The 27,086-nt window shown below is 44.0% G+C and overlaps 1 protein-coding gene across 1 annotated transcript in view; it reads right to left on the reverse strand.

The window, feature by feature from the left end:
- The window catches only part of MINDY4B (MINDY family member 4B), a 426,393-nt gene that overhangs the window by 44,211 nt on the left and 355,096 nt on the right, over window positions 1-27,086 (reverse strand). The window contains exon 7 of the mRNA XM_078666102.1: window positions 23,704-23,869. Coding sequence (XP_078522228.1) covers window positions 23,704-23,869 — 166 coding nt within the window. The remainder of the gene's footprint in view (window positions 1-23,703; window positions 23,870-27,086) is intronic.

The raw sequence follows: 27,086 nt of genomic DNA on the forward strand, positions 1-27,086 counted from the left end.
AGATTTTGGCATGGTCAGTCCAGGTGAGAGGCAGGGTTGGGTTGATTTCAAGGCCGTTGAAAGTGGTGAAGATTGGTTTAATAGTATGTCCAGAGGTATGAGTGGGTCCTCTGACTTGCTATGTCAGTCCCAGGTTCCGTAGGCTCTCTGGAATCGTGGTGGCATTTTTGTCATTCCAGTCATCCAGATGGAAACTGAAGTCTCCTTGTAGAATGTAGTTGTTGGAGTTTATGGTGAGGGGGTTACGTTCTCTGTTATTTGCTGTTGAATGATTCTTTGAATATTATCACAATTCCTCCTCCTGCTCTGCTTTGGCAGTCTTGACATGCAAGCTTGTATTCTGCCAGGTTAGCCATGGCGATGTCGGAGGCCATTTCAGAGGTCAGCCAGGTTTCAATCAATCAATCAGGTAGTTGTTAAGCTTGACTACTGCGCTGTAAGGATCTCATGGTGCTGGGGGAAGGGGTCGCAGGTTCCAGTCCATCAAGGAGGGGGTCTGTCGAAGAACCAGGTTTTGAGGCTTCTTGCGAAGATGGGGAGCGATGTTATCTGTCTGAGGTGGAGCGGAAGGTCGTTCCAAGGCTCTGGCCATGCGGAAGGAGAAGGAGCGGCCTCCTGTTTTGGTCTTTCTGGTGCGAGGGACCACGGCGTAGGAGAGCTGGGCTGATCGTAGGGTCCTTTGGGGTGCGTGGAATTTGAGTCGGCTGTTCAGGTATGCTGGTCCGGTGTCGTGGAGGGCCTTGTGAGCGTGGGTTAGCATCTTGATGGTGACTCTAGCTTCGATGGGGAGCCAGTGGAGTGTGTGCAGGTGCTGGGAGATGTGGCAGTGTCTTGGCAGGTTGAGGACCAGTCTTGCTGTGGCATTTTGGATTTTCTGTAGCTTGCGGGTGAGGTTTTTATTTATTCCGGCATCCAGTGCGTTGCCATAGTCGAGCCTGCAGGTGACCAGGGCGTGAGTGACGGTCTTTCTGTGTTTGATGGGGATCCATTTGAAGGTCTTACGTAGGAGGCGGAGGGTGTGGAAGCAGGAGGACGAGACGGAGTTGATCTGGCGGTCCATTTTGAGCTCTGAGTCCAGGACGATTCCCAGGTTGCGTGCGTGGTCCTTGGGAATGGGCGGGCTTCCGAGGGCAACCAGGTGTCGTTCCAGGCATCGGGGTTTGGGCCCATGATGAGTACTTCTATTTTGTTGGTGTTTAGTTGTAGGCAGCTGTTTTTCATCCATTTGGTGACGCTTCGATGCCTTCTCGAAAGTTGGGTCGTTGGATAGGGAGAGGATGAGTTGGGTGTCATCTGCATATGACACAATGTTGAGTCCATAGGTTCTGACGATGGGGGCGAGCAGAGCCATGTAGTCGTTGAAGAGTGTAGGGCTGAGGGAGGACCCCTGGGGGACTCTGCAGGTGGTAGGTGTAGGGTCTGAGAGGAAAGGGGGGAGTGTGACCCACTGAGTTCTGCCAGAGAAGAAGGAGCGGATCCAGTCGAGGGCCTTGTCTTGGATCATTGCGTCGTGGAGTCTGCGTATTTGGGTGCGGGGAGAGACTGTGTTGAACGCCGCTGAGATGTCGAGGAGGATGAGGGCTTCTATTTCTCCTTTGTCCAGCAAGGTACGGATGTCATCTGTTGCGGCGAGGAGGGCGGTTTCTGTACTGTGTTTTTTTCTGAAGCTGGTTTGGGAGGAGTCGAGGATGTTGTGCTCTTCGATGAATGTGGTGAGTTGGCCATTGATGGCTTTGTCGATGACTTTCGCTGGGAACGGGAGCAGAGAGATGGGTTTGTAGTTTTTGAGGTTGGCAGGGTCCGCCAAGGGGTTTCTTCAGGAGGTGGTTGATCTCAGCATGTTTCCAGTCGTCAGGGAACGACACGGTTGCCAGGGAGTGGTTGATGGTGTAGAAGAGCATGGGTGCGATGGTGTCGGTGGGTCTGTTGAAAATATGGTGGAGCAGGGGTCCATAGAGGCCCTGGAGTGGATTTACTTCATCGTCTTCAGTGTGTCTTCGGTGGTGAGGGCTGTCCAGTTGTCGATCGCTGGCTTCAGAGTGTCGGGGGGGGTTGGTGAGTTTTCAGTGTGTTGGTTGTCTTCGTCGAAGTATTCATAGATGCTCTTGATTTTGTTGTGGAAATAGGTGCTGAGTTTGTCACAGAGATCTTATGAGGGAGGGATGTCGGTGGACTCGCTGGTGGGTTGGGAGGATTCCTTGATGATGCTGAAGAGCTCTTTGCTGTTGTGTGCATGAGTGGAGATTCTGTCTTCAATCGCTTTTTTCCTCGTTTTTCTGATGAGTTGGTGGTGGGCATTGGTTGCGGCTCTGAAGTTGTTGTGGGCTTCTGTGGATTTGGTTTTCCTCCAGACCTTTTCGAGGTGGCGGCAAGTGCATCTGGATTCTCAAAGTTCTGTGTTGAGCCATCTAGCTTTCTTGGCGTGGGTGTTGTTGTTTTTCTTGAGGGAGGCTATGTTGTTGGCGCTGTGCAGGGTTTGGGCTGCGGTGTTGGGGTCGTTGTTTTCCGTGATGGTTGGGGTGGAGTTGCTGAGTGATGAAGTTAGCTGGTTGTTGGTGATTCTGGTCCAGTTTTTTCGCGGGAGAAGGTGCTGGTGTCTGGGTGTTCTGAAAGTGAAGTGGACTCATCGATGGTTAGTCCATGGGAGTTTAGTGTTGTGGTTGAAGGTGATGTAGTGTCCTGTTGTGAAGAGGGGGTTGAGGGTGTGTCCTGCTGAGTGTGTGGGTTCGGTCACGATCTGGCAGAGTCTAATGTTATGGAGGTTGTCCAGGAGGGATGTGGTGCTGAGGTCCAGTTGGTTATCGAGGTGGAAGAGTATGTCTCCCAGTAGGGTGTAGTTGGTGGACGCGATAGCATGCGGGGAGATGATGTCCGTGATGGAGTTGGCGAAAAGTCTGCAGGGTCCAGGGGGTCGGTAGATGAGGGTTCCTCGGAGGGTGGAGGTAGGGCTGGCCAGTATCTTGGAGTGAGGGTGTTCCAACAGGTCTGTGGGCTCATCAGGGAATGTGCTCAGTGGAGGGTGGATTTGTGGATGATGGCGATTCCTCCTCCAAGGTGAGTGTGGCGGTCCTTCCTGGAGATCTTGTATCCTTGAGGAATGGGGAATGGCGATGGCCATGTCCAGTACCGAAGTGGTGTTGGTCCAGGTTTCGGTAAAGAATGCTACGTCCAGGGTGGTGCTGTCGAGGAGGTCCCAGATTTCGGTGGCATGTTTGTGGAGGGATCAGACGTTGAAGAGGATGCATTGCAGGGTCGTCGGTTCGGTTGTGTTCTTGCGGGCGGGTTGCGCTGGGTCTGTGGTCTTGGCGTTGCTTGGTATCGTGTTTGCAGTCCGGGAGGATGTCCTACTCCTAATGCACTAAAGAAATATGGGTTTGACCGAACTTTGCGGTCCGGGAGGATGTCCGACTCCTAATGCACTAAAGAAATACGGGTTTGACCGAACTTTGCGGTCCGGGGGGATGTCCGACTCCTAATGCACTAAAGAAATACTAGTTTGACCGAACCTTTGAAGAGTGAGGACTTCGACCTTGCTGAGGGAGGTTTTGACAAAGGGTCTAACTGAGATGGATAGGAGAGTATAATACCTATACTGCAGATGGATGCAAGATATAACGGCAGAGCCTTGTTTGCCCAAAGTCCTGATGCCTAAAATGTTGAAAGGCTGAAACGCGACGACTGTTGTTCGGAAGGCACCTTTACAAAAGAATTTTTGTTGAACATATAAAATAATTTGGGAGGAGCTCAAATACAAGGAAAGGTTAAAAAAGGATTATACCTTTGGATGCTCCCTCAAATTTGGTTTTGGTGACCTGGTTATAAGGAATGTTCTTTTGTAATTAATTTAAAACATCCTTTTTTGATATTATTGTGGGCAAAGAACCCTAAAAAAGGTTCAAGGATTCTTTATATTTGTTTGTACATAGCAAATTTGTTTGTATATTGTATATATGTGTGTATATATATGTTGAAGTTGTGTATATATATATATGTAAAAAATAGAGTATTAACATAAAAAAGAAAAGACAATCAACCTTTTGAGAAATACATGGTTTATTAAATGAAGTATATAAACCAATTACTTGATCTTTTTAGATTGTCTTGATCTTTGTTGATTTTTTGAATTTGGTGGATTGCAAGCTAGTCAAATGAGAGTAAAAAACTCATGATTCATTTCCTACAAACGTAATTGTATTGTGGAAGAGATAAATAATGGTATCTGTTCCTATAAAATATTTGTAAATGCTCCATAGGCATCACCTTTATTATCTTTGCAGGTGTGCCGGCAGCAGTGACAGCTGAAGGGTCTGTGATTGTCAGCTGGTGATGCTAGCTTGCAGTTGTTGCGGCCTGGGTTGAGAGAGTGGAGTGCCGCTGGGTCGTAGCTTGGCGCTGCAGAGATCCAGGGTTCCTGGCACTGGTTGCAGTCGGGTCACGGACTGGCGCAGACGGGCTTGCCTTTGGAGCGCCAGCGGCGTGGCCACTGCATGGCTGCCATTAAGTAGGGGTCAGGGAGGGCTGGACAGCTGGACAGCTGGCAGGCGGAAGCGGGCAGGGGAGCTGGATTGAGCTTGTTGCGCTGGGGGGGAGGGCCCACAGGGGCAGCAGCGGCGGGGAAAAATGGTCTGAAAAGGCAAAAGGAAAAAGGCAAAACGAGAGATAAAAGTGGAAATAAGGCAGCAAAAGTGCAAGAAAGAGTGGAGGAAAGACACAGAGGACACAGAAGGAGAGTGAAAGGGGGAGATTGAGATGAGGGTAAAAAACAAGTGAAAAACGGAGAAAAGACACAGAAGGAGAGTGAATGGGGAACTTGAAATGAGGGGACAACGACAGAAAATGGAGGAAAGACCCAGAAGGCGAGTGAAGGGGGAAGATAGAAGGGAGGGAAAAAAACAAGTGAAAAAGGAGAGAAAAAGCGGCGCAAGAGAATGGAGACAGAGGTCCACTGGACCACTAGGGATGAGGCGTGGGTGGAGGAGGGCCTCGAACACCAACATTCAAGAGTGCAGGGGCTCGGGGGAAGGCCTAACTTAATCACTTAATTGTGGAGCTGCGAGGGAGGGAGAGCAATTTCACTGACAATGAGTCAGTGGTCTTGTGGTCTGTAAGGAACAGGAGGTCGGGTCATCATTGTCCAGGATGTCCTATATTTCCGTGGTGTATTTGCTGATCGGGATTTGAGGTGCATGCCTGAAAGTTTGCCTTGGGGTGCAGGTTTGTAGGTGAGGGCGGGAGGTGTTCTGTGTGTAGTAGTGGGTGGAATAGGCATGGTGGTATGAAGTTGCATACAAAGTGGCAGTGGATGCAGGTGAAAGCTCGCTCTGTGTAGTGTGGTGCAGCAGCAGCTCAACGAAAGGCGTCCAGGTTAAGAGACTGGAGAAACACTGTGAAACAGCACAGGGGGTGGCAAACCATGATTCGTGGTAATGGGTGAAGTGCAGGCGCGAAAGGGTTGACAGGCTTGTCTTTGGATAATGCACTGTGCCCGCCATTAAGAAGGTCCTGTGAGGGGGAGGAGTGAGTAGGCATGGGAGGTGAAAGGTGGGAAAAACGGGCACGTTGAGATTGCAGAAGAGCAAAAAGGAACAAGGCAGAAGAAGTAAAAGAAGGCAAAACATCACGAAGTGCAAAACGGGGAAAGAGATAAATAGAGATCACATAGAAGAAAAAAAGGCCCAAAGAGGTGAAACGTGTAAAGTGTGGAAGAGTGAGCACAAAGTGAGAGAGAAAGCAGGCAAAATGGGCCAAGAATGAAAGAGAAATAACAGAGAGAGGAAATCAGTTAAAAAAAAGCGTAAATGTGCAGTGTTTGAAAGAAGAGAACACAGAGTGAGTGAGAAAATTGGCAAAAGAGTGTCCAGAAGAGCCTGGAGAGGGAGAGTGTAGCTGGAGAGGCTGAAGCAGAGGGGGGAGCCTCAGGAGCAGGAACTGGGTCAGCGAAAACCTTGGCCAGTTGGAGAACTGGTCCAGGTAAGTCCAAGGAGGGCAGGGCCTGGGCACCTATTTATTGGCTCAGAAGACCTGGAGAGAGAGTGCAAATGGAGAGCTTGGAGTAGGGGAGGAAGCCTCAGACACAGGAAGCGGGTCCTCGAGGGACTTGGCTGGTCAATGGACTGATCAAGGTCAGTCCAAGGAAGGCAGGGCGCTCCTTTCTCTAAATAAAGCTTGTAGAACAGCTTTGTTGTGTAATTTGTTGACCTCTGAATGGAAAGTTTAAGGAGTACCAGATCTCATAGTGGACAAACACATTACTAATAGTTTGTAATAACTCAGGGGGTTATTCATAAGAGGTCTGCTCCGCCAGATCGTCACTTTTAATGACTCCGGTGGTGCAAGCCTTTCAATTATATTTAAGAGGCAACGCAAAGCCACCCTGTGTGGTTTTGGCATGGCCTCATAGATTGGAGTAAGGTAAGGCAAAGCAAAGAACTGCCTGCCTTACTCTGCGTCAAGAAGGCGTTCCATGGGCATTGCTGTGGGTGTTTCTGTGCAACACCCATGGATTTTGACACTGCCCCAGATTTACAACATCAGGGAAACATGGGGCAGCACCAAAACAAACGCATCCTCAGAGCAGGCGTAACAAGGAGAAGTGCTTTATTTTCTTCTTGTTTTTAACTCTTTCCACGTGTGCAGCATTCTGCAGCACACATAAAAGGAGGAAAACACCTCTCACAATTTTTTTTGTGCCTGAAGGTGCTCCTTCCTGCACAAAAATAATCATGCCAGCAACACAGACACACTTGCACCATGGTTCAAGGGTGCCTGCATTGGCGTTGGGCTACAAATTGTGCACCAGCGCTGGCTGAAAGGACAGGAATGCACCGTATCTTGTAAATACGGTGCATTCCTGTCCCTTCAAATTATCGCAGGGCAGCCCAGTAAAACTGCCGGCAGTGCTACCCTATGCCTATTCTTTGTGAATGAGGCCCTCATTGCAAAGTATGTCAGTGAACTGGCATTTAATTGAAACGCCCAATATTATAAAATAAATCTTAGATTGAAAGTGATCATTAACAATTATCTGTGCACGAATAGGTTATTGCCTCAAGCTTTGGCAGTGCATCATAGGCAAAATGTGAGGTTAATGGTATCTGTTTGCTGGAGGGAAATGCTTTTGTCAATGTCGACTAAAGATCTACAATAAGGTTTGCTGGACTAGACATGGATACAGTCGAAGATCACCAAAGCATTTAATTATTTGTTGCAACTAAAAGTTCACAAAGGGCAATGTTTTCGCCATCAGTAGCTATTAATCAACCTCCAACGCCCAAGTATGATTGCTTACATTTGAAAAAAATAGCTGATAGCCTTGTGCAGGAAAGCAAAACGATGTCTATCTAATACTATTCTCTGTTATGTGGTCATAAAAAGATTATAGAGTCACAGTAGAAAATGTATCAAGAGGGACTCTGTGGTGATAACTAAGGTGTTCCTTTCTTACCAGCTAAATGCTGTAAGATTTGCCAAGTATCATGAGATTGCTTGAATTCCGAGCTTTAATGGTTACAACATATGCCTGCCCAATTTGGCAATATCTCAACATTGCCTGGACTGCCTGTAAAAAAATGGCTTCCATGAACATTTGAGGTCAGTGTTACCTCTTTTGCTTATCTGGTAATTAAGGTGATGTACTTGATAGCCTGAAACTCCAAAGAGGCTTTTAAGTGAACCCAGCCATTTCAGCTACCTGTTTGGCCCTGTTATATGATAAGCTGCTTTCAGTGGTGTGATAGCAGGGCCCTGACATGGAAACATTGTAAGCCCAATATTTATAAAAGGCTTATATACTGAACATAGGAATGTTGACATAATCAAACTGCTCGACTGTGACAGAAGCCTTTGACTAAATATCTGTTACTTAAAAGACAGGGTGGCAGACAATGATCTGAATATGCCCATATGTGGGTCCCTTGTTTGCTGCAACACTGGATTTAAGATAGCCCGGCTGATGAGGAGTGATGCCCCAAAACCAGTCCCAGGATGCTTGTTTCTGGTCCAGGGAGGACCTGGCTTGGCAGTTCGGGCTGGAATGTTCTCATGGGGAGCAGGGTCAGGACTGATTTGCATACGGCTAGGTCCAAACTGGGGTGACGTGGCTAGCAAAATAACAATAGATTAAACCCAGATCTGTGGCTGGAGGTGAGTGTTTGAAAAGTTTCATCACTCAATCATTACATTTTGTGATGTTACCATCATAACTTCAAGCAGGTGGAAGCACAATTGAATACTTTACAGCTTTATGCTCTTAGATAATAATTTTTAAAAAAAGCTACAGTGAGCAGTTAATGTAACCCCTTGTGCTTCTTTTTATGATCTGACTTGACAGTGCAGCTGTTGCCAGACAATTACGTGAGAATCATCAGGAGTGGGTATTTGGCTCTGCCCACATGTTAGGAGCCAGGAGTACATGTTTGGATGAGACTGAAGCTTGTGCTTCCACAAAAAAGTGCTTACCCTTCATGTTTATGTATTCAGCTGCCTGAGGTTGAACTTTTAGGGGCAAACACATGAAAATGTAATGCTATTAAAGTGTCTTAGATAATTATATAATTTATGTTGCTTTTGTCTGGTAGTAGCACAGATGGGAGGAGGGCAGTCATTAACCACATGCATTTTTAAGTCTGGCTTGAAAGTGCAAAGTCACCGACTTTCTAACCTATGCAACTATTATTCTACAGTTCTGTAATTTCACACACATACATATCCATCCTGTTAGCAATGGGGTTTCTGGTTGGCTAGTGTATGCCCCTAAGCCAGGCAGAACCCACCACTCTAGTTAGGGTAAGGGAGTTACACACCCAGGATAATCCCTGCTCACCCCTTCAGTAGCTTGGCAGAGCAGCCAGGCCTATCCCAGAGGCAACGTGTAAAGCGTTTGCGCAACACACACACACCAGTGACACACTAGGCACACCACAAAAAGAGACACCAAACAAGGTCATGTAAAAATATCCTTTGTTTTTTACTAAAAACACATTAGACCACAATCACATACATCACTTTGCCTACTAGGTAATTATCATGACATCATGTTGATCACACAATCACCTTGCCACTAGGCAATGATCATAACAGCGTAGGTAGCGCAATAGGGTAAATATTCATAGATTGCACACGTTATAAAACCACACTATCACTGCACATATAAGGTGAATGTTGTTATCCTGACAAATACAAGGCAAAACAACATAAATCCTAGCATGAGGGCATAAATTGCAGCATATTACCACATAGATCATTAAGGTTGGGCATATTATGCAAATCCTGGCAATGTAAACCAACATACATCATAACATCAGGCCACAAAAAGTAACAGATTATGACCAGAACATGTAAATCCAAAGCACTGTGCCGAAATTACTAAGAGGTTACTCCCTATCCTGATAATGCAGCATCACGAACAATATTCATGACTTTATCAGGGAATACAATGAAGTAGTAACCTCCATCAATCATCATCACAATTGGCAATACAGGCATGAATCACAAAATATTTCCCATCTGAACCTAGGGTGCACCGCATCTGCACTTGTTTTAGGTATAATATGGTAGTTAGGGGTCTGATGACAAGAATTGCATTCACCAGAGAAAATAAGGCACAGGAAATTCTGCACATCTAATCCGTGTTTTACGGTAATGCAGGCCACACAGGGAACCTCCACTGAGGCTTACCCCATGCACTAGTAAAGGGAAACTGATGCCCCCATAGTGAGCCCCACTGGGGAACACACACAAGGCCATGAGAAGAGGGGAGACCTTGCTGGGTCCCCTACCCAGGGAAATGCCGGAGAAGGAACAAAGTCGTCTATGAATGCAGAATTGCCAACCAGCCGAACCAGCTAAAGAAGACAACTCCCACGTTGCAACAAGTCTGGGACCATCCTGGGCCTCCCTTGCCACCAGTGGGATGCAGGAGTTCACCCCCAGCAAAACCAGAGTTGCCCGCGAACATGCGGCACAGCTTTGGAGATGCGAGCGAGACATAGGGGGAGCACACACGCTGGTATTCTCCAGTACGATACCGGCAGGCTTCTTTGGTGCAGTGACATTTTTGCACGTGCTGAAAAAAGTACAGGGAGCAAGCAATGTACCGCACTCCCCACTGCGATCTCCTCACTACCGATCCAACCCAGCACTTGACATGCGCTGGTCACTGGGAGAAAAACACATGCTGCTTATCCTAGGAGTTCTACCCAAAAAAGGGGTTGGGCTCCTAAAGTCGGTCAGGCTGAGCCACCAGAAAAGTAAACAACACCAACAGTGGCACAACAGACCAATCCTTTCAAATTAACTTAATTTGTGACTGCTTTAATCAATAAATGCAGACACCATTTATTTTATGTTTTTTTGAGTATAAAAAGTCATCATACAAAATACTGTTGTTTTACACAAAGGAACACATGCAAAATTAAATCATAGATATTTTACCCACCCACCAACAAAAATCATAATACAACAGTGGATACAATCGCAGTAATTGCAAAGCAAATTAGAAACATATACAAGACATAAAACAATATAAACAATAAAATACAAAATGCTAGTTCTTATTTTCAAATGTCCAAGACAAGAGCATAAACCTAAAAAACTGATTATTTCATATGTATGCTACTTCAGAATAAATTCAGCTGACTTCCTTTGAGCAGCGAGTGGGCCATAATGGAATTATATATACAACTTATGAAGAATTCATTTCAAATTGTTATTCGCCACCTATGATGGGTCGGTTCAAGAAGTGGATGACCATGGATGACATAGGATATATACAAATCCTCTGCACACGTTCAAAAGTAAATACATCAAGTTACATTAAATATCACAATGATGCTTGTCTTTATATTTTCAGATGTCTTTAATTCAAGGTCTTTAAGCCCTCTTAGCCAGCACGTGCTTCGTAGCTGTTACAGGAGATTACCCCGCCACTTCTTCAGGGCTTAGGGAATATATAAACAGGTACTTGGTTGTGTATGCAATAGTAGTAAGAACACTTTACTTTTCAAATTATTGACAAGGTGACTTCAGTGACTTGTGTGAATTTCAAAAAAGTGATTAGAACTGTGTGGGCATCTGGCCAGGTACCATGTGTAGAGCCAGCAGCGTCTGGTTACAAGTCCCACACAGTTTTTCACATCATGGGGTCACAGCCCATGTACTTATACTCCCAAAGTCCTTGTTCTGGGGGTACTTCAACCAACTTTTAGAAGTGTACAACACCCCCATTCAATCCACAACCTTGGCTCAAGACACACTGCGGGGTGGAGGAGACAGCATTGTGAAAGGCAGGCACTGCCCAATTGAGGTGCAGGTGACAACTCCTCCAACCACTCTAAATGCAGACCAGGCCTATTCAGCCCAACTATGAGTCACCCAGTAAAGGCAGGACATACTTCAACCCCCCTTTTGACTGTCTATAGTGAATGCACATCCCCAGCTCCTGTCAGTCTAAACCAGACGTTGAATACAGAACCAGGCAGGGCACAAAGAGTCATAAGCACACAGAAATGGCCACTTGTAAAAGTGGCATTTCTAAAATAGTAATAACAAATCCACTTTCACCAATAAGCAGGATTTATCACCACTATTCCAAACATATTAAACATTGCTAAGCTACCCCTTTCATTTCAGAAATTACCAATTAAACACATATCAGGGAATTCCCAATGCAAATCTATGAGAGGCGCTGCCTCACAGCAGTGAGAAACCAAATAGGCTGTTTGTCACTATCAGGATATGCCACACAACAAAGGCAAATATCCTACCTTTTACCTACACAGCACCCTACCCATAAGGATACCTAGGGCCTACCTTAGGGGTGCCCAATATGTAGTAAAAGGTGAGTTTCAGACTTGGAAAACACTTTAGGTGCTACGTCACTGTGGCAGTAAACTGCACACTCAGGTCCTGCAGAGGCCTGAAACAGGTTCAAAAGGCTACTTCTGTGGGTGGCGTAAGCAGCGCTGCTGGCTCACTACTAGCATTTAATTTACAGGGCCTGCGTATATAGGATACCACTGCACAAGGGAATTACCGGTAAATGAAATATGCCAAACAGGTGTAGACCAAGCTTACCCAATTTACAGGAGAGAGCACATGCACTTAAGCACTGATCAGCAGTAGTAAAGTGCCCAAAGTCATAAAACCAACGAAAACAGGTCATAAAAAATACAGGAAGAAGGCACAACGTTTGGGGATAACCCTGCAAAAAGGGCCAGTTCCAACACATTCCCATGCTATTTACATGCAATATTACTTTAAAGCCAGACCTAATTGTGTTGCAAATGCTTGTTTGACTTTTCTGCCGATTTGCTTTTCATTGTGTGGATCAGAACTGTACTACCACTGATAAGAGACCTGGAATCAGTTCACAAATGATTTTTGACTGATGCTATTACATTTCCTTGGTGGCAAGTTAGGCAGTTTTTAAGGAAAATACCTATAACCGCCCTATTATGAAAGCAGATTATTGGAGGTGGTAGAGTGTGACATATTGTGTATATTTAGGCAGGCAGGATGCATTTGAGGTAAAAGAACATCACAACACCATGAAACCGTAGTAACATAACACGCCATAATAGACACAGTTCAGCACAACAAAACTAAAAATAACAACACAGCATGCAACAATAACACAACAACAAATCAAAACTATTAAATGCATGAAGAAAACAACAATATGACAGTGTAACAACGACACAAAACACAAATCAACAATACAAAACCCAAACAAACCAGCACAACATAAAAATACTTTTAACTCAACAAAATAATACTCCAACATCAAACAACACAACTGCAATTTTATAATGAGAGGATTATGTTATTGTCCTGTTGGTATGGCATGGCACTCTGAAAATGTTGTGTTAATACTTTTGTCCTTTTTTTGTGTTGTGTTTTGTAGCACATTGTTGAGCTTTTGTGAAACGGTGCTGTTGTTGTGCATTATGTTGGCACTCTTTTGTGTTCCTGTGTTCTGTTGGCTTGTTTTTCTGTCTTGAAGTATGCTACTGTGTTTTTTTGTGTTATACCATTGCATTGTTTTTGTGCTGCATTTTTGTGTTGTGTTTTTGTGTTGTATTTCAGGACGTGTTGCTGTGAAGGTGCATTGTTATTTTGTGTTATTGTGTTGATATTTATTGTTGAGATAGGTTTTAGTTCTATTGTGTTTTTGTAACAGCAACCCTATGCACACACATTAAAAAGTACAAGTAAATATCATACCGTAGGATTAGAGCAGAGTAACACAAGGTAAGGTGGCAGAAAGACGAAGAAGTCTTGTGTATGCTGAAATCTTCAGTTCTTTATTTCCATCACAAAGAGACAGCAGCCAGCCGACACATGTTTCATCGCTCACGCGAATCTTCAGTAATCTACATGTTACTACTGGAGACTTTAAATCAATTCAAGCAGAGATTGAGTGAATATAACTCACGACATTGGACAGTGGGTTCACATTGTATGCATATGACATCCCGGTCCTCAGCACGTTACTACCTTTCTACATCTCTATCCGATGCAACCTAATCGGAGGTGACCTTCCTCACATTTTCGACATTTCTTATATTGGTCAAGGGCCCCACCGGGTCGGAAGTATCACCGGCAGAGCGACCTCCTCTGTATTTTCAGTAGTGTCCGAGCCCTGAAGATTCACGTGAGCGATGAAACACGTGTCGGCTGGCTGCTGTCTCTTTGTGATGGAAATAAAGAACTGAAGATTTCAGCATACACAAGACTTCTTCGTCTTTCTGCCACCTTACCTTGTGTTACTCTGCTCTAATCCTACGATATGATATTTACTTGTACTCTTTAATGTGTGTGCATAGGGTTGCTGTTTCATGAGTTGGGTCTCACCAGCTTGCTGGGGAGACTACTGAATGGTTTCACAGGTTTTCCATTCACCCAGTTTCACCACCTAATCACAGTTGTTACTTGTAAACTCATGCGCCTTGATCCCCAGCAGTGTGCCCATTCCACTGACATCCAAACCTTTCCTTGCTTCTCTATTGTGTTTTTGTGTTGCTACATTGCATTGTATTTCATTGTCTTGTATTGTGACTGTTGTGTTACACTATACTTTGTTGTTTTGCACTATATTGTTTCTGTTGTGTTGATATTATGCTAATCTACATAATATTAATGTGTTGTACTGTATTCTGTAGTTTCTCTAGAGATGTCAAAAAAATGCTCCTAAATTTCATGGCAAAAGTAGCACATTCCTTTAAAGTTCCAGTGACAAACAACCATTTAGTAGTGCCTAAAGTGGTAACATATCGCTGCTCCAGTTCTTAAACTATTCAAGGCAGCAAAAGGATCAAGGCCATGGCACTCTTTGCCAGGGCCGGTTTTGGTTCCCAGTCCGGCCCTGGTTCAAGGCAATCAAGATTGCAGATGGTCTGACACAGGTATGTGTCCTTTTGTCAAAACTATTCTTCCTTTACTGATCTGATTTAATTTCTGATTTTCAAAAGAGTACACTGTCAGGCCCTAAATTAGATTCCAAACCCCAACACCGTTAATCTATGTGGATGATATCATAATCTATGTGGGTGACATCATCAATGTTGACCTAATCAATGTTGATTAGACTCTTGTCAGCATACAACCGCAGGCCTGATGTGAAGAAGCCACTAAACTAATATGATTACCATGTTCTATGAAATGACTTGGAACAAAATGTTTCTTCATATCCCGTATATAAGCTGTTTAAGGCAACAGGGTTTCATAGAAGACCCAATGACAGAGGTGGTGAAAGGGAACGGCTTCAGTTGCTTAAGACACAGAATTAAGACGTCAGGGCTATGGGCCCGATTCACAGAATGAACTTAAGACTCAATCCTAAACTTACTACTATTTTGGTATTCACAGAATGCACTTACTACTTTTGGCATTCACAGAATGCACTTACTACTTTTGGTATTCACAGAATGAACCTACTACTTTTGGTATTCACAGAAGTTAGGATTTTGTCATAAAACAAACTTAAGACAGACTTAAGACAAACTTAAGACAGACTTAAGACAGACTTAAGTTAGGATTTTGTCTTAAGTCTGTCTTAAGTCTGTCTTAAGTTTGTCTTAAGACAAACTTAAGACAAAATCCTAACTTCTGTGAATACCAAAAGAAGTAAATTCATTCTATGAATGCCAAAAGTAGTAAGTGCATTCTGTGAATACCAAAATAGTAGTGAGTTTAGGATTGAGTCTCAAGTTCATTCTGTGAATCGGGCCCTATGTGTATACCTTATGGACTGCCTTATTAGGTGAAATATGGGTTTCTGCGGTTTCAGCTCAACCAAGAAGGAACACATGCCATCCTGGGTGGCTTGACAAGTGTCTATGATAATGCATGACTAACTATGCTGCTTAGATAAGGAAACCTTTTCTTAAATGGTATGTTTCTGCCTCGTATCTTAAAAACCTGTATAAGAAATTGTTAGGCCCTTTGCAATACTTCATGTGCTTAAGAGGACAATTAGTGATCATGGTCAGTTTTTCCTCTTTCATCATTTGCTTGAACATTCCCAGTAGCAAAGAGACCTAGGGGCATATGTACAAGCCCCTATCGCCACGGGAACATCCCTTTTTATGATGTTCCCGTGGCGATAGGAGTCTTGCCTTATGTACAAGGCAGAGTTAAGCCACTTAACGTGGCTTAACGCTGCCTAGGACATAAGGCACCCTTTCACGCTAACTTAGCTTTAAAGGGGCGTGCAGTGGGTGTTGTGGTGGGCGTTCCGCCGCTACACCCATTCTATTTGACGCTGCCCCCTATTTACAAGGATAGCCTACATAGGAGGCAGAGCCAAAATTATGTACATTGGCGAAACAAGGAGAAATGAATTATTTCTCCTCATTTTTGCTTTTTCCATGTGTGCTGTCTTGTGCAGCACACATGGAAAAAGCAAAATGCCATGGTTTGTTTATGTACAGGAAGGTGTCTCTTCCTGTACATGAACAAACCTTTAAAAAAACAAATCAGTTTTGTAACTTTCATGTGTGCTGCACGAAGCAGCACGCATGAAAGTTACAAAATTGCATTTTAGGATTGTTTAGGTGCAGGAGGGGATACGTTCCTACACATAAACAATCCTCCCCTGCACACAGACACCCTTGCACTCAGGTGCAAAGGTGCCTGCGTTGGCGATAATGTGTTAAACTTAGCGCCATCGAAGGGGAAAATGCAAGGCTGCACCACATTCTTGTAAATATGTTGCAGCCTTGCGTTTCAGAAGTGGCAGAGCACGGCGTTAAGCCAAGGAGGCTAACGACATGTTCCGCCATTTCTCCGCCACTTCATTGCACATATCCCCCCTAGTTCTTCATTCTGGTATGCATAAAGTAGAAGGTCACGCTGCGACGAAATAGTTGACTGATAATGATTAAACTGGGTTTAATGATAGAAGTTTGGGATTGTGGTAGATTGACTGATAGAAGTTCTAATCGCACTTAAACCAGTTCCAAAACCTGCTTGACTGTCGATTAGACACACATAAATGGGTGAATATTAGAACATTCTTGGAACTTAAACCTCAATGGAAGACTAGAAGAAGTGATACCAATTTAGGACCTAATTTACGGATTGGAGGTTTTTACTTTGTTCGTCAGGGTGGGGGAGGACATAGCATCTGCCACCTTAATGGATATGGACCGCCATATTTAGAGATCACCGTTGGCCCAGCAGTGATCACTGTACCTTCAAAGGAACGGCTTTCACAGGTTTTCTTCAGAAGATACCAAGAACTTTGGTGGACAGTGTCACCGTTGGCTTTGAAAACCATCAACCAAGTATTTTTTTTTCCAAAAACAAACTCCTGAAGAATTTGTTTCTTGTAAAAAAAAATAGCTAATGACATCGCTCCCAGGGATTTTTATTCTTGGGTGTAAGGTCATTATTTTTTTCTGCTTCTCCCACTCAGTGACAGACAGAAAAACGGACATGAGATCATCAGTCCTAAATAGGGCTGGAGGTGTGATGCTCTGCTTGAACTCCATCAGGCTGTCGGAGTAAGCTTTCCTTCTCAGCCAACGAGGCACTGTCAATGGAAAGCTGATGGTCTGCCCCACTCTAAAGTCATGATTGTAATAGAGCACCCAGTCCGCAAAACTCTAAATCTGGCCATTAGACTAAGACGTTAATTTATAAGCATCCAGACTGATCAGTAGGAACAGAAAGAACTGCAGCAAGGGCACTCAAAAGTCCCATCTCAAAAATTACTCAGATGAGCTAAAAAGTGATGAACTGAAATGTGTCCATAGTAATAATATGTGGCTTGAAATTATTAAACATTTTAATTCATTGCTTTGTTGCTTCCTAATTACTCAGAACAGATTTTCTACCAAGTGTAACTCAGAATTTCTGTTCCCATTCACTAAGTTGAAATACACAAACTATCTAAGAATTGTAGGCATACAGCACACAACAACAACAATCCCCACACTGATGTGATTTCCATGTTATCTGCTAAGAACCCAAATAGGGTGTGGGCAGAAGCCAACGGCAAGGGTGGTAATGAGGAGAAGTGCAATTAACAGCTGTTAACACATAACAGCATGTGGGCATTCCCCTTTCATCTCACACAAAAAGGAAAACAGATTTTCCCACAGTCTATGTCATCTCCATGCCAGTTTTGCTGATCACAGATTGCAAGCCAACAATATTAGTTTGTTCAAGCATTCTAATTATTCTGAGTGAACTGACTGCCAATATTTCATACAAGGTTCTTACCCATTATCTGTTGTCTTTTATTTTTGCTATATCCTCTGTCATGTGCAGGGAAGAATTGTACCCAGTAGAAGAAACTGGATGTGCTCCCTGGTGGAAACGTGGGCAGTCTGGCTCTTAGAGTTTAATGATGCCATATATTGTGTTGTATTACTTTGTAAAATGTTTACAGCACTGTCTACAACTGGTGAAGCCCATAACCGATGGTCTGGGCAGGTGATTTGCGCCCAAACAGTCACAGTATTTCTTCCCAGCATATATGAGAGCATCACATGAATTCATAACAATAGTAACAATCTGCAAATATGCAGCCTGAAAATGAAAGACATATTGTTAGAACTGGGGGTCTCTAGTTGGCAGAGGTAGGTACCACTGTCCAAATAGGGACCCTTGCTTCTACTCAGGGTAAGGAGGAAACCCTCTGAGATAACTCCTGCTCACCCTCTAGGTAGCTTGGCACGAGCAGTCAAGGCTAATCAGAAGGCAATGTGTAAAGTATTTGTACCAACACTCACCGTAACACAGTGAAAACACCCAAACTGACTCCACAACAGTTTAGAAAAATAAAGGTATTTAAACTAAACTACACAAGACCAAAATGACAAAAATAGAAAACATACACAGTTCAAGAATATGGTTTCAAAAGAGTTCTTAAGGTTGCAATAAAATAATCCACAGATGCGTGAAAAGTTCACAGTTGCGTCACGTTTAGCCAACAGTACCTTTAGTTGCGACAAAGTACCAAAAGCAGAAGCTGGTGCTGTGGAAAACAAGCGATGCGTTGCTCCTGAGACCTTGGGGAGGCAATGCGATAACTCCGCTGCAGCAGCAGACATGTTGCGTCGAATCCGGTCTGTATGGGGAGGAAGGCCACTTGAATGGATTCCGGTGCATAGGTTCGGTAGGAAGTTTGTTCTTGCAAAGGCACAATGTGTCGATCTCGTAGGGGCTGCGACGATCTTCGGGGCGACGATGCACGAGCCAGCGGCGATCTCTCTCTCGCAGCTCCTCGATGGCTTTGCGACGATGTTCGCAGCGACGTGATGCGGTCCGCAAGCAAGCGGTGCGACGATCTCACCCAGCGGTGACAGGCTCTGCGACGACACTCGCAGCGATGTTAGTCTTCCCGCACCGGTCTGGTGCGTCCCGAAAACGAAGGATACGATGGTTCTGGCAGCGGCAATAGGCGCTGCAACAATCCCAGCCTTCGTAGTGGCGGGAATTTCCTCGCACTGTTGGGGATGCACTTCGCAGTGAGCAATGCGATAATTTTTCTGTAGCAAAGTCTCTATAAGCTTTATTTCCAGCTTCCCAACTCAGGAACAACTTCCAGAGGCACCACACATGGGCCACGCACTCCAGGAAGGACAGAACTCTCTCAGTAGAGCTCAGGAGAAGCTGGGGGTGAAGTCCTTTTGTTCCTGGGACTTCAAAAACAGGAAGCCAGCTCTTCTCAGGCCCTTGGAGATTTCTTCAAGCAAGGGGACACATCACAAAGCAAAGTCCTTCCCCTCTCCTTGGCAGCAAAGCAACAGCAGGGCAATCCTGCAGAGCAACAGCTGGACAATCTTCCTTCTTCAGTTTCAGCTTTCTCCTTGGCAGAGGTTCCTTCTTAATTTCAGGATGATCTAATTTTCTGTAGTCAGGGGTCTTGTACTTATACCCCTAAAAGTCTTTATTCCCTTTGTGCAGGAGGGCTCTGAGCCCGGTCTGAACCAGTTCTGGGTGTTCCTTGAGCACTTTGTTTTCCTTGCTTCTCCTTTCCTTTCAGAGTGAGGGTCAAGGTCGTCAGCCGCCCAGTAGGAGGTGGAACCAGCATTGTGGAAGGCAGGCACAGCCCTTTCAGGCCCAGGTGCTATCTCCTCCCACCACTCAAGTTGCAAATGCAGTCATTCAGCCTAGGGCTGACTCAGCCAGCCTCCTGGGGAATCCCCAGCCCCTGTCACTTTCAAACATGACAGTCAATACACAAACAGGCCAAGGCACACAGAAAGGTCAGACAAGAGAACAGCAACTTTCTAAAAGTGCTATTCTCAAACAAAGGAGTTAAACAAAATCTTTCCTAAAAGATGTGTTATTAAATCCTGAGTTCAGGGATACCAGACGTGTATGTCCTATCTTGCTCCTATGGGACGAAATGCTGGTAGCCACTGTAGCCAGGATCCCCCATGATAGCCTATGGAGCAAGATAGCCTTGCAGCAGTGAAAAACGAAAATGGCTGTAATTCACTACCAGAGCATGTGACCTGCACAAGTACATGCTCAACCTTTCACATACACTGCATCCTGCCCAAGGGGGTACCTTGGGCCTTCCATAGGGGTGACCAATGTGCACAGAAGGGGAAAGGTTAGGCCTGGTCAGTGGGGACACTGACCATAAGGACATGGCAGTTCACAGACTGCACACAGGCACTGCGGTGGCAGGCCTGAGACACCATTTTAGGGCTACTCATGTGTATGGCACAATTAGTGCTGCAGGCCAACTAATAGCATTTGTCATCACCAGCCCTGGCACACCCACTGCACTTTACTAGGCACTTCATGGTGATACAAATATGCCAAACATGTATATCCAATCACAATTTCAATTTTCCCAGGGATCACTTACACTCTGACACTGATCAGCAGTGGCAGAGTGTCCAAAGCATCTAAACCAGCAAAGACGAAATTCAGCACAGCATAAAAAATACAGGAGGTAGAGGCCAAAAAGACTGGGGAAACCACGCCAAAAGATGCCAGGTCTAACACACATTGGTATTTTATTATTATTATTATTAATTTTATAAGGCGCACAGCTACCCAGAGGTTTCCCGGTGTCATCAGACAGAACGCGAGAGAAAAGAAAACATCTACTGGTTAAATAGCCAAGTTTTTAGGCCTTTGTGATATAGCTGATTTTGTGTCGGAGAGGCGTGGGGAGCGAATTCCATAGTAACGGGTCCAGGTAAGAGAAAGATTGGCCACCCAAACGCGTCCGTTTGATCCTGAGGACTCGAAATTTGGCCTGAGAGAAGGATCAAAGAAGGCGTGTTGGGAGATAGGGATGGGCTAAGGCACTCAAATACTGAGGCGCTGTGCCCGAATTGATCTTATGCATGTAGCATAGGGCCTTGAATTTGGTACAATTCCTTATCTTTAGCCAATGAAAGTCATGGAGAGAACCTGAGATGGAGGCTTTTTTAGGCACATGGCAGAGCAGTCTGGCTGCAGAGTTCTGCACTACCTGCAGTTTTCAAACCACCTCCTTATTGGCTCCTAAGTACAGGACATTGCCATAATCCAGCCTGGACGTAATCAAGGTCTGAATCACTGTTCTTTGTGCGGGACTAGGCAACATCCAGAGTATTTTTCTGAGCCATTTTAGCATGGTGAAGCAGGTTGAGGCGACCTTGACTGCTTGCTGCCTCATAGATAGCTGGTCATCTATATATAAGCCTAAATTACGAGCTGATTGCACCGGTTGCGGCAGATCGCCCATTTGAGGAGGCCAATGACGGGGGCCCCAGAGATCTTTGTTTTTCCCAAGAATATGAACTTCAGTTTTTCCACCGTTTAGTTTGAACTGATTGGTGTGCATCCAGCAAGCCATCTTTTGCAGCCCTACCTGGAGAGATGACACCATAGATGCCTCATTGGTGGACAAAGAGAAGGTAAGCTGGGTATCATCAGCGTACGAGAAGATAGACAATTCAGCTTCTTCTGCTATTGTGGCTAAAGGGCTAACATAGATATTAAACAATAATGGGCTGAGGATCGAACCCTGGGGCACTCAGTAAGGAGAAGCGTGGGACTTAAAGCTAGTAGACGGGGAAAAAACCTGAAAAGTCCAGCCGGTCAAAAAATCCTTAAGCCATTTAAATGCTGAAGCAACAATGCCCAAAGATTGATGGAATTTTCTGCACCATTTCATTTAAGATTGTTACGTAATTCTTTTGTCACACTTAGGAGCTGATTTAGAGTTTGGCGGACCAGATACCCTCCTGCAAGCACGACGGCAGTGGCGGCTCCTCCGCTTAGGCTGAGGAGCGTCACCCCACTGCTTTTAAGCAGTGTCACTAAAGGAAACATAAAATGACAATAGCAAAGTTATTATCATTTTATGTTTCCATGCTGCTTTGCAAACGGGTCTGCTCTGCTCTCAGATCAGGGCATGGAAGGAGTGGTTTGGCCACTCCAAATGCGCAATGACTGTTTGGCCGGCCCTCTGGCATGCACACTTCACATGTTCTCCATACAGGCTGCATTACAGCCTGTGTGTAGAACATGCCCAGGACCCCAGGCCCCGTCTGAGCGCCAAACCATGGAGCTCAGACCAATCACAACACTGCATTGCAGCGCTGTGATTGGTCAGGGGACCCTGGGTGCTTCCTGGTTCCTGTTCGGCACCAGGGGACTCCTGGCGTAGAGAAGATATGCGGCAGCGATAAGGTAAGTTGCTATTTTATTTTACTTTTTTACACGCCCCCTCGACCCGCCACCCCGATCAGTGCCACCACTGCTGAACGGAGTATCCTGAGCACCAAACTCTAAGTCCACCTACCTCATATAAAGACTGGCAGATGTTACCTTTCCCATGCTCATCAATGGAAAACTTAATCTGACTGCCTGATGGAATAATGGCCATCAGAGGAAGGGCAATACACCACCCGCCCAATATAGGCTGGACAATGCAATGTTTTTTTTCCATATCGCCACCTCCAGAAAAACCTTTCAGAGAGTGACCGGAAAAAAACAATAATAAACACCTTCCTATGGTAGAAAACTAGCAGGCATGAGGATCATAAGTTTTTTTTTCAGAAACAAACTTCTGCTTTGGGAATTTGTTTTGTAAAAACAAAATCTTGTTAAATGTTTCGAGGATGGTCTTCAAAACTAACAGCTTAAATCCATTAGCCTTTCTTTACATAGAAAGGATCTGCAGTGATGGCAGTTCCTTTCAACGTAAAGAGATCTGGTCTGTCAGTCATCTCTAAATTTAGGCAGATGATAGTCCATCTAGGTGGCATGAGTAATGTCTTTCACCACACTGACAAATGGTACTCTGTCTGCCAAACCTTGTATCAAACACAACAAGCAGCTATAATTTTCCCACCACCGGGTGGGCCGTTTGAGGCTGTGGAGATTTCTAGAGCCTCAGGGATGTACGTTCAGTGCTCTAAATAGGCTAGTGACTGCCAGAGTTGAGCAAAAAAACAGACACTGAGCCAGTGCCCTTGAGGGCCCTAATTGGGCCACACTGCTTTTGCCTTTTGTAGAGTGTCAGACACTGAACTTACAATGTAACATCACCAGAAATCTCCTTTGTGACACAAGGAGGAAGCTGCATGGTTGATACTGTCATTTACCATTGGCCTAAGATACTGTTTTGTTCCAACTGATTACAAAGTTGTTGCTATTTATGTTTAAATTTACTTTTGCAAATGTTTTATTGCTTATGGTCTAGGATATTCATTCTCTATAAATGGTTTAATAAATATCTTGTAGCCGGCTGCTTAAGATCTGTTTATGAATTTGTAAAGGGCAATTCTGTGTCTCACATTTACTAGTCTGGACCCTAGTTGCATGGGCCATACTTCTTGTGGTGGCTTATTACATATACTTCATAGGCTGCACCCTTTTAAGGCTCACCTCTTCTATAACACTTAAGGCATTGTGTGTGCCCTAGTCTCTGTGCCCAAAAAAACAAATATGGTAACCCCTCACAGTAAACATACAGGGAAACACAGAACCGTGAAACCACAAATCATATAAGTGTCATAGTATTGTAAAGAGTCAATTTGCATTGTGCAGTGTATATGAAAGAAGCAGTATGTCCAGACAAGCTACTGTATTAAACATTAGTGATTCAGTTCTACTCACTAAAATGTACAAAGCATACCTTTATGAGATTCTGCATTTACACTCCAACAACAATATGAAACCATGTAAGGTGTTTCTCAAGTATCTGAAAATCTGGTATTTTATGTTTTACAGCTTTCTCACCTTTTCTGTGAAATGATCAATTTTGTAGTCTGGGCATTGAGGGAAGTGTGACTCAGTGGTGACGAGACAGACCGTTGACTGTTGACCCTCTCCAGCTGTCCATAAAATGTCTGCCAGTGCTGCTGCAAGGGCTTTTGCCTGCTCCTTTTGACTGACTTCACATAAGCTGCATGCAAGAAAAAAACAAACAGTGGCAAAACCAATTGCTCTAGCCATTTCATGAGCCTAAGTGCTTCTCATTCTTGAGTAAGTTTGTGGGTGTTGTTGTGTGGCTGGGGAGTGGATAGATATAAGAAGAAGTCACAAGTTGGAGGGAATAAGTGGGTCCCTGGGTTGGTGATTGTAAGAGTAAGGAGCAGAAAGGTTTGAAATGATAGAAGGCTGTCACATGCACAGAACAGAGAGTTATTAAATAACAAAAAAAATACATATTTAATTGACAATGAAGAGCTTCTAAACAATTATGTTATGAAACACTGTGCAGTTTTAAAATCAGTTACAAAATACATATGAAAGCTACAAAAATTGCTAAGGCTAAATAAAGTGAAAAAACTGTTCTGGCACTGAAGTGGACTACTTTTGGTATCATTAGGCAAATGCCAAGCAAAATGCTGTACCTCAGATCGAAGACAGCTAGCCTCTGAACTGACTCTAAACACATGAGCATGCCAGGGATGCTGTATCCCGCATAGTACATCTCCACACCATCACCTTTCCCACAAACCACTTAAAACCTTGGTGAGTTGCTTTTTCATATGAAAGAGCGAGCATGTTTGCAAAGAAGAAGAATACAAACCAAACCTCTAGTATAAAATCAAACACATCAAAAACCTGTTAGATATTTGGTGCAAACAGATACTAGAAACAGTTCAATGCAAGTCATTTTTTAAATAAAAGCTGCAGTAGCTCGGAATGTGCAGAAACAGGCAGAAAGATTCTAACTTTTCTCAATCTAAGAAGTGCAAAAAATTAAAATATTCTCTCAGCCTGTCATTGTAATCTTTTAAAATAGAGCAGGAGAAAGAAAAAGCAGCATTCTATTTCCTTTGCTTTAAACAGCTGCTTCTTTTATGCTCCATGACACGTCAGAACATGACTGTAATAACTTGTAAAAGTCGATTTCTGACGTCTTTTCTTTATAATCGGCGATTGAGTGCTTTGCAAGTCGCCGATTCTAAAGATTTTAGAGATGTGCATTTGTATAGGGATTACAGAATACCATGTATTATGTATTAATTACCCATTGGTGGTTATCAACGAGTAATTATAGTTAGGTTAGGGTTTCCAAAGGAAGATTATTTTTTGTTTTGCTAATAACTTGGTGCCGCTTGATGAATCTTCACAAAGAAGAAGGGGAAACTCAAAACATTGATTTCACCAAGGTAATTCACATAAGAAATTTTTGAAAGCAACACAGAAAAAACACGCTGGACGGAGGTACACAAAGTCTAGCAAAAAGTTAGAACGTTACTCAGAAAGCATGCTTTTCATAATATGGTGTGAAACTGTTTGCCAGGATTTAAGAAATTTGAGTTTAAAGAGTTCCCTAGGGTGGTTAAGAAGGGGTTAAAAATAGGTATATCTGTATTATTGGTGTCCATTTATGCTTTGACTGGAAGTGGACTGGAAGGACTAGTGAATCATGATTGGCTGGCCACAACCTGAACAATTTGTTGTGGCAACCATTACAGGCCTCTGGGGCATTGTCCCTACGCGCTGAAAAATAATTAAAAAAATAAATTAAGGGGCAGGGTGAGCACACACTTGACCCCAAGGGGCAGGTGGGGGTCATCCTAAAGGGCTCTAGTTGTTCATTTGAACTCTGTAGTTACCCTACAGTTGATTTACTAGGAGATTAACTGACAGACTGCTGCTAGTGTTGGAAGTACATGTTTGACTCTGCATTTTGGAATGTTTTATTGAAATAGAAGAGGAAGATATTCGAAAACTCCTAGCTCTGTGGCTAACTGCTTTTGTCACAGAGATCCGTTTGTTACTGTGCAGTTAATCAATCACAATAGTAATCTAGCACAGTGAGCTATGAACTGCCATCAAAGAGCTGCATGCAAACTGCATAGTTCAGGTTAGAGAGTTATGTTTTTTCCAGTCTTACACTATACTTATGTTGCTAAAAAGAGTTTGCTTAGGTAGAAATGCATTCTTATTAGTAAATGTAACCCTAACCACTGCGTTACTTCTTGAATCCTGAAGGGATGTGGGCATTATGGAATAATGTATCAATCTCCATCTGCTCATCAGCAAATACTACCTGTCGAAAGAAGGTCACATCCACCTATGTTTTGCTGATTTGAGCAGTGTGTTTTATCTGGTTAATTACACCAAGCTGTGGCAGTCACTGGCTAAGATGGGTGCCCCCACTGAGATTGTGACATTTTTGTCCCAACTATATGCACATCTAATATCAAGGGCACGCTATGAATCAAGGGGAGCAGTCACACCATGTTTTAAAATCTCCTGAGGAATCTATCAAGGCGTGCCCCCCCTTTATTTTCATTATAAATTAAGGGGGTAGAGGAGTTCTTGCAGAAGATCGATTTAGACATCCCAAAAGTCAGTCAACGCTTAACACCAGTACTCCTATACGCAGATGATGCCATGTTAATCTATAGAACCGCTAATAGCCTCCAGCTCTTGATCGATGGTTTCACCACGTAAAGGGAGGACAAAGACATGAACATCAATTTTTAAACAACCTTTAAAATGACGTGCAGGGAAGGGAGGCCCAAAAACAAAATCCATCATTTCAAAGGAGTAGCACTTGCTGCAACAGAAAGTTTTACACATCTGGGTCTGAATGTTTCTAGCAACGGCCGAAGAGGACACACGTGAGAGCAGAAAAACAGACATTTATTAGATCCTCACCAGCCCTTGTTAGGTTTGTCTCTAAAATTGGGAACACGCCCATTAGAGAGCTGCTCACAATATACAGAAGGAAATGTATTCCTAGTGTCAATTACAGAGCCCCCTCTGTTAGGCCTGACAACCTGCAAATTGTTGCAGACCCAGGAAAATCTTTTCCAATGCAGATTATCAGCAGTGCCCTGTTTAACCCCCTCTTATATAGCTCACAAGGAATTAGCGGTCCCCTATTTAGAGGATAGCTTGCAGACAAGTCCAATCACACTTAGACATAATATATGGAGTAGGATTGTTCTAAATTATTCAAAGAGATGATAACAGACTGTCTTACTTTGGAACATAGAGCATGAATACCATGGCTGGCCTATGTAAACAGCTTGCTAAAGGAGGTGGATGGGAAATTGAACATTTAGGATCCGGTTGGACTGTTACAATTTAGTAAGAAAGATTTAAAAACTATTCTGATTGGGAAAAGATAGGTGATAAGGAAAATAGAGAGTGTT

This window comes from Lissotriton helveticus, chromosome 11 (genome assembly GCF_964261635.1).
Source record: "Lissotriton helveticus chromosome 11, aLisHel1.1, whole genome shotgun sequence".
NCBI classification, from domain to species: Eukaryota; Metazoa; Chordata; class Amphibia; order Caudata; family Salamandridae; genus Lissotriton; species Lissotriton helveticus.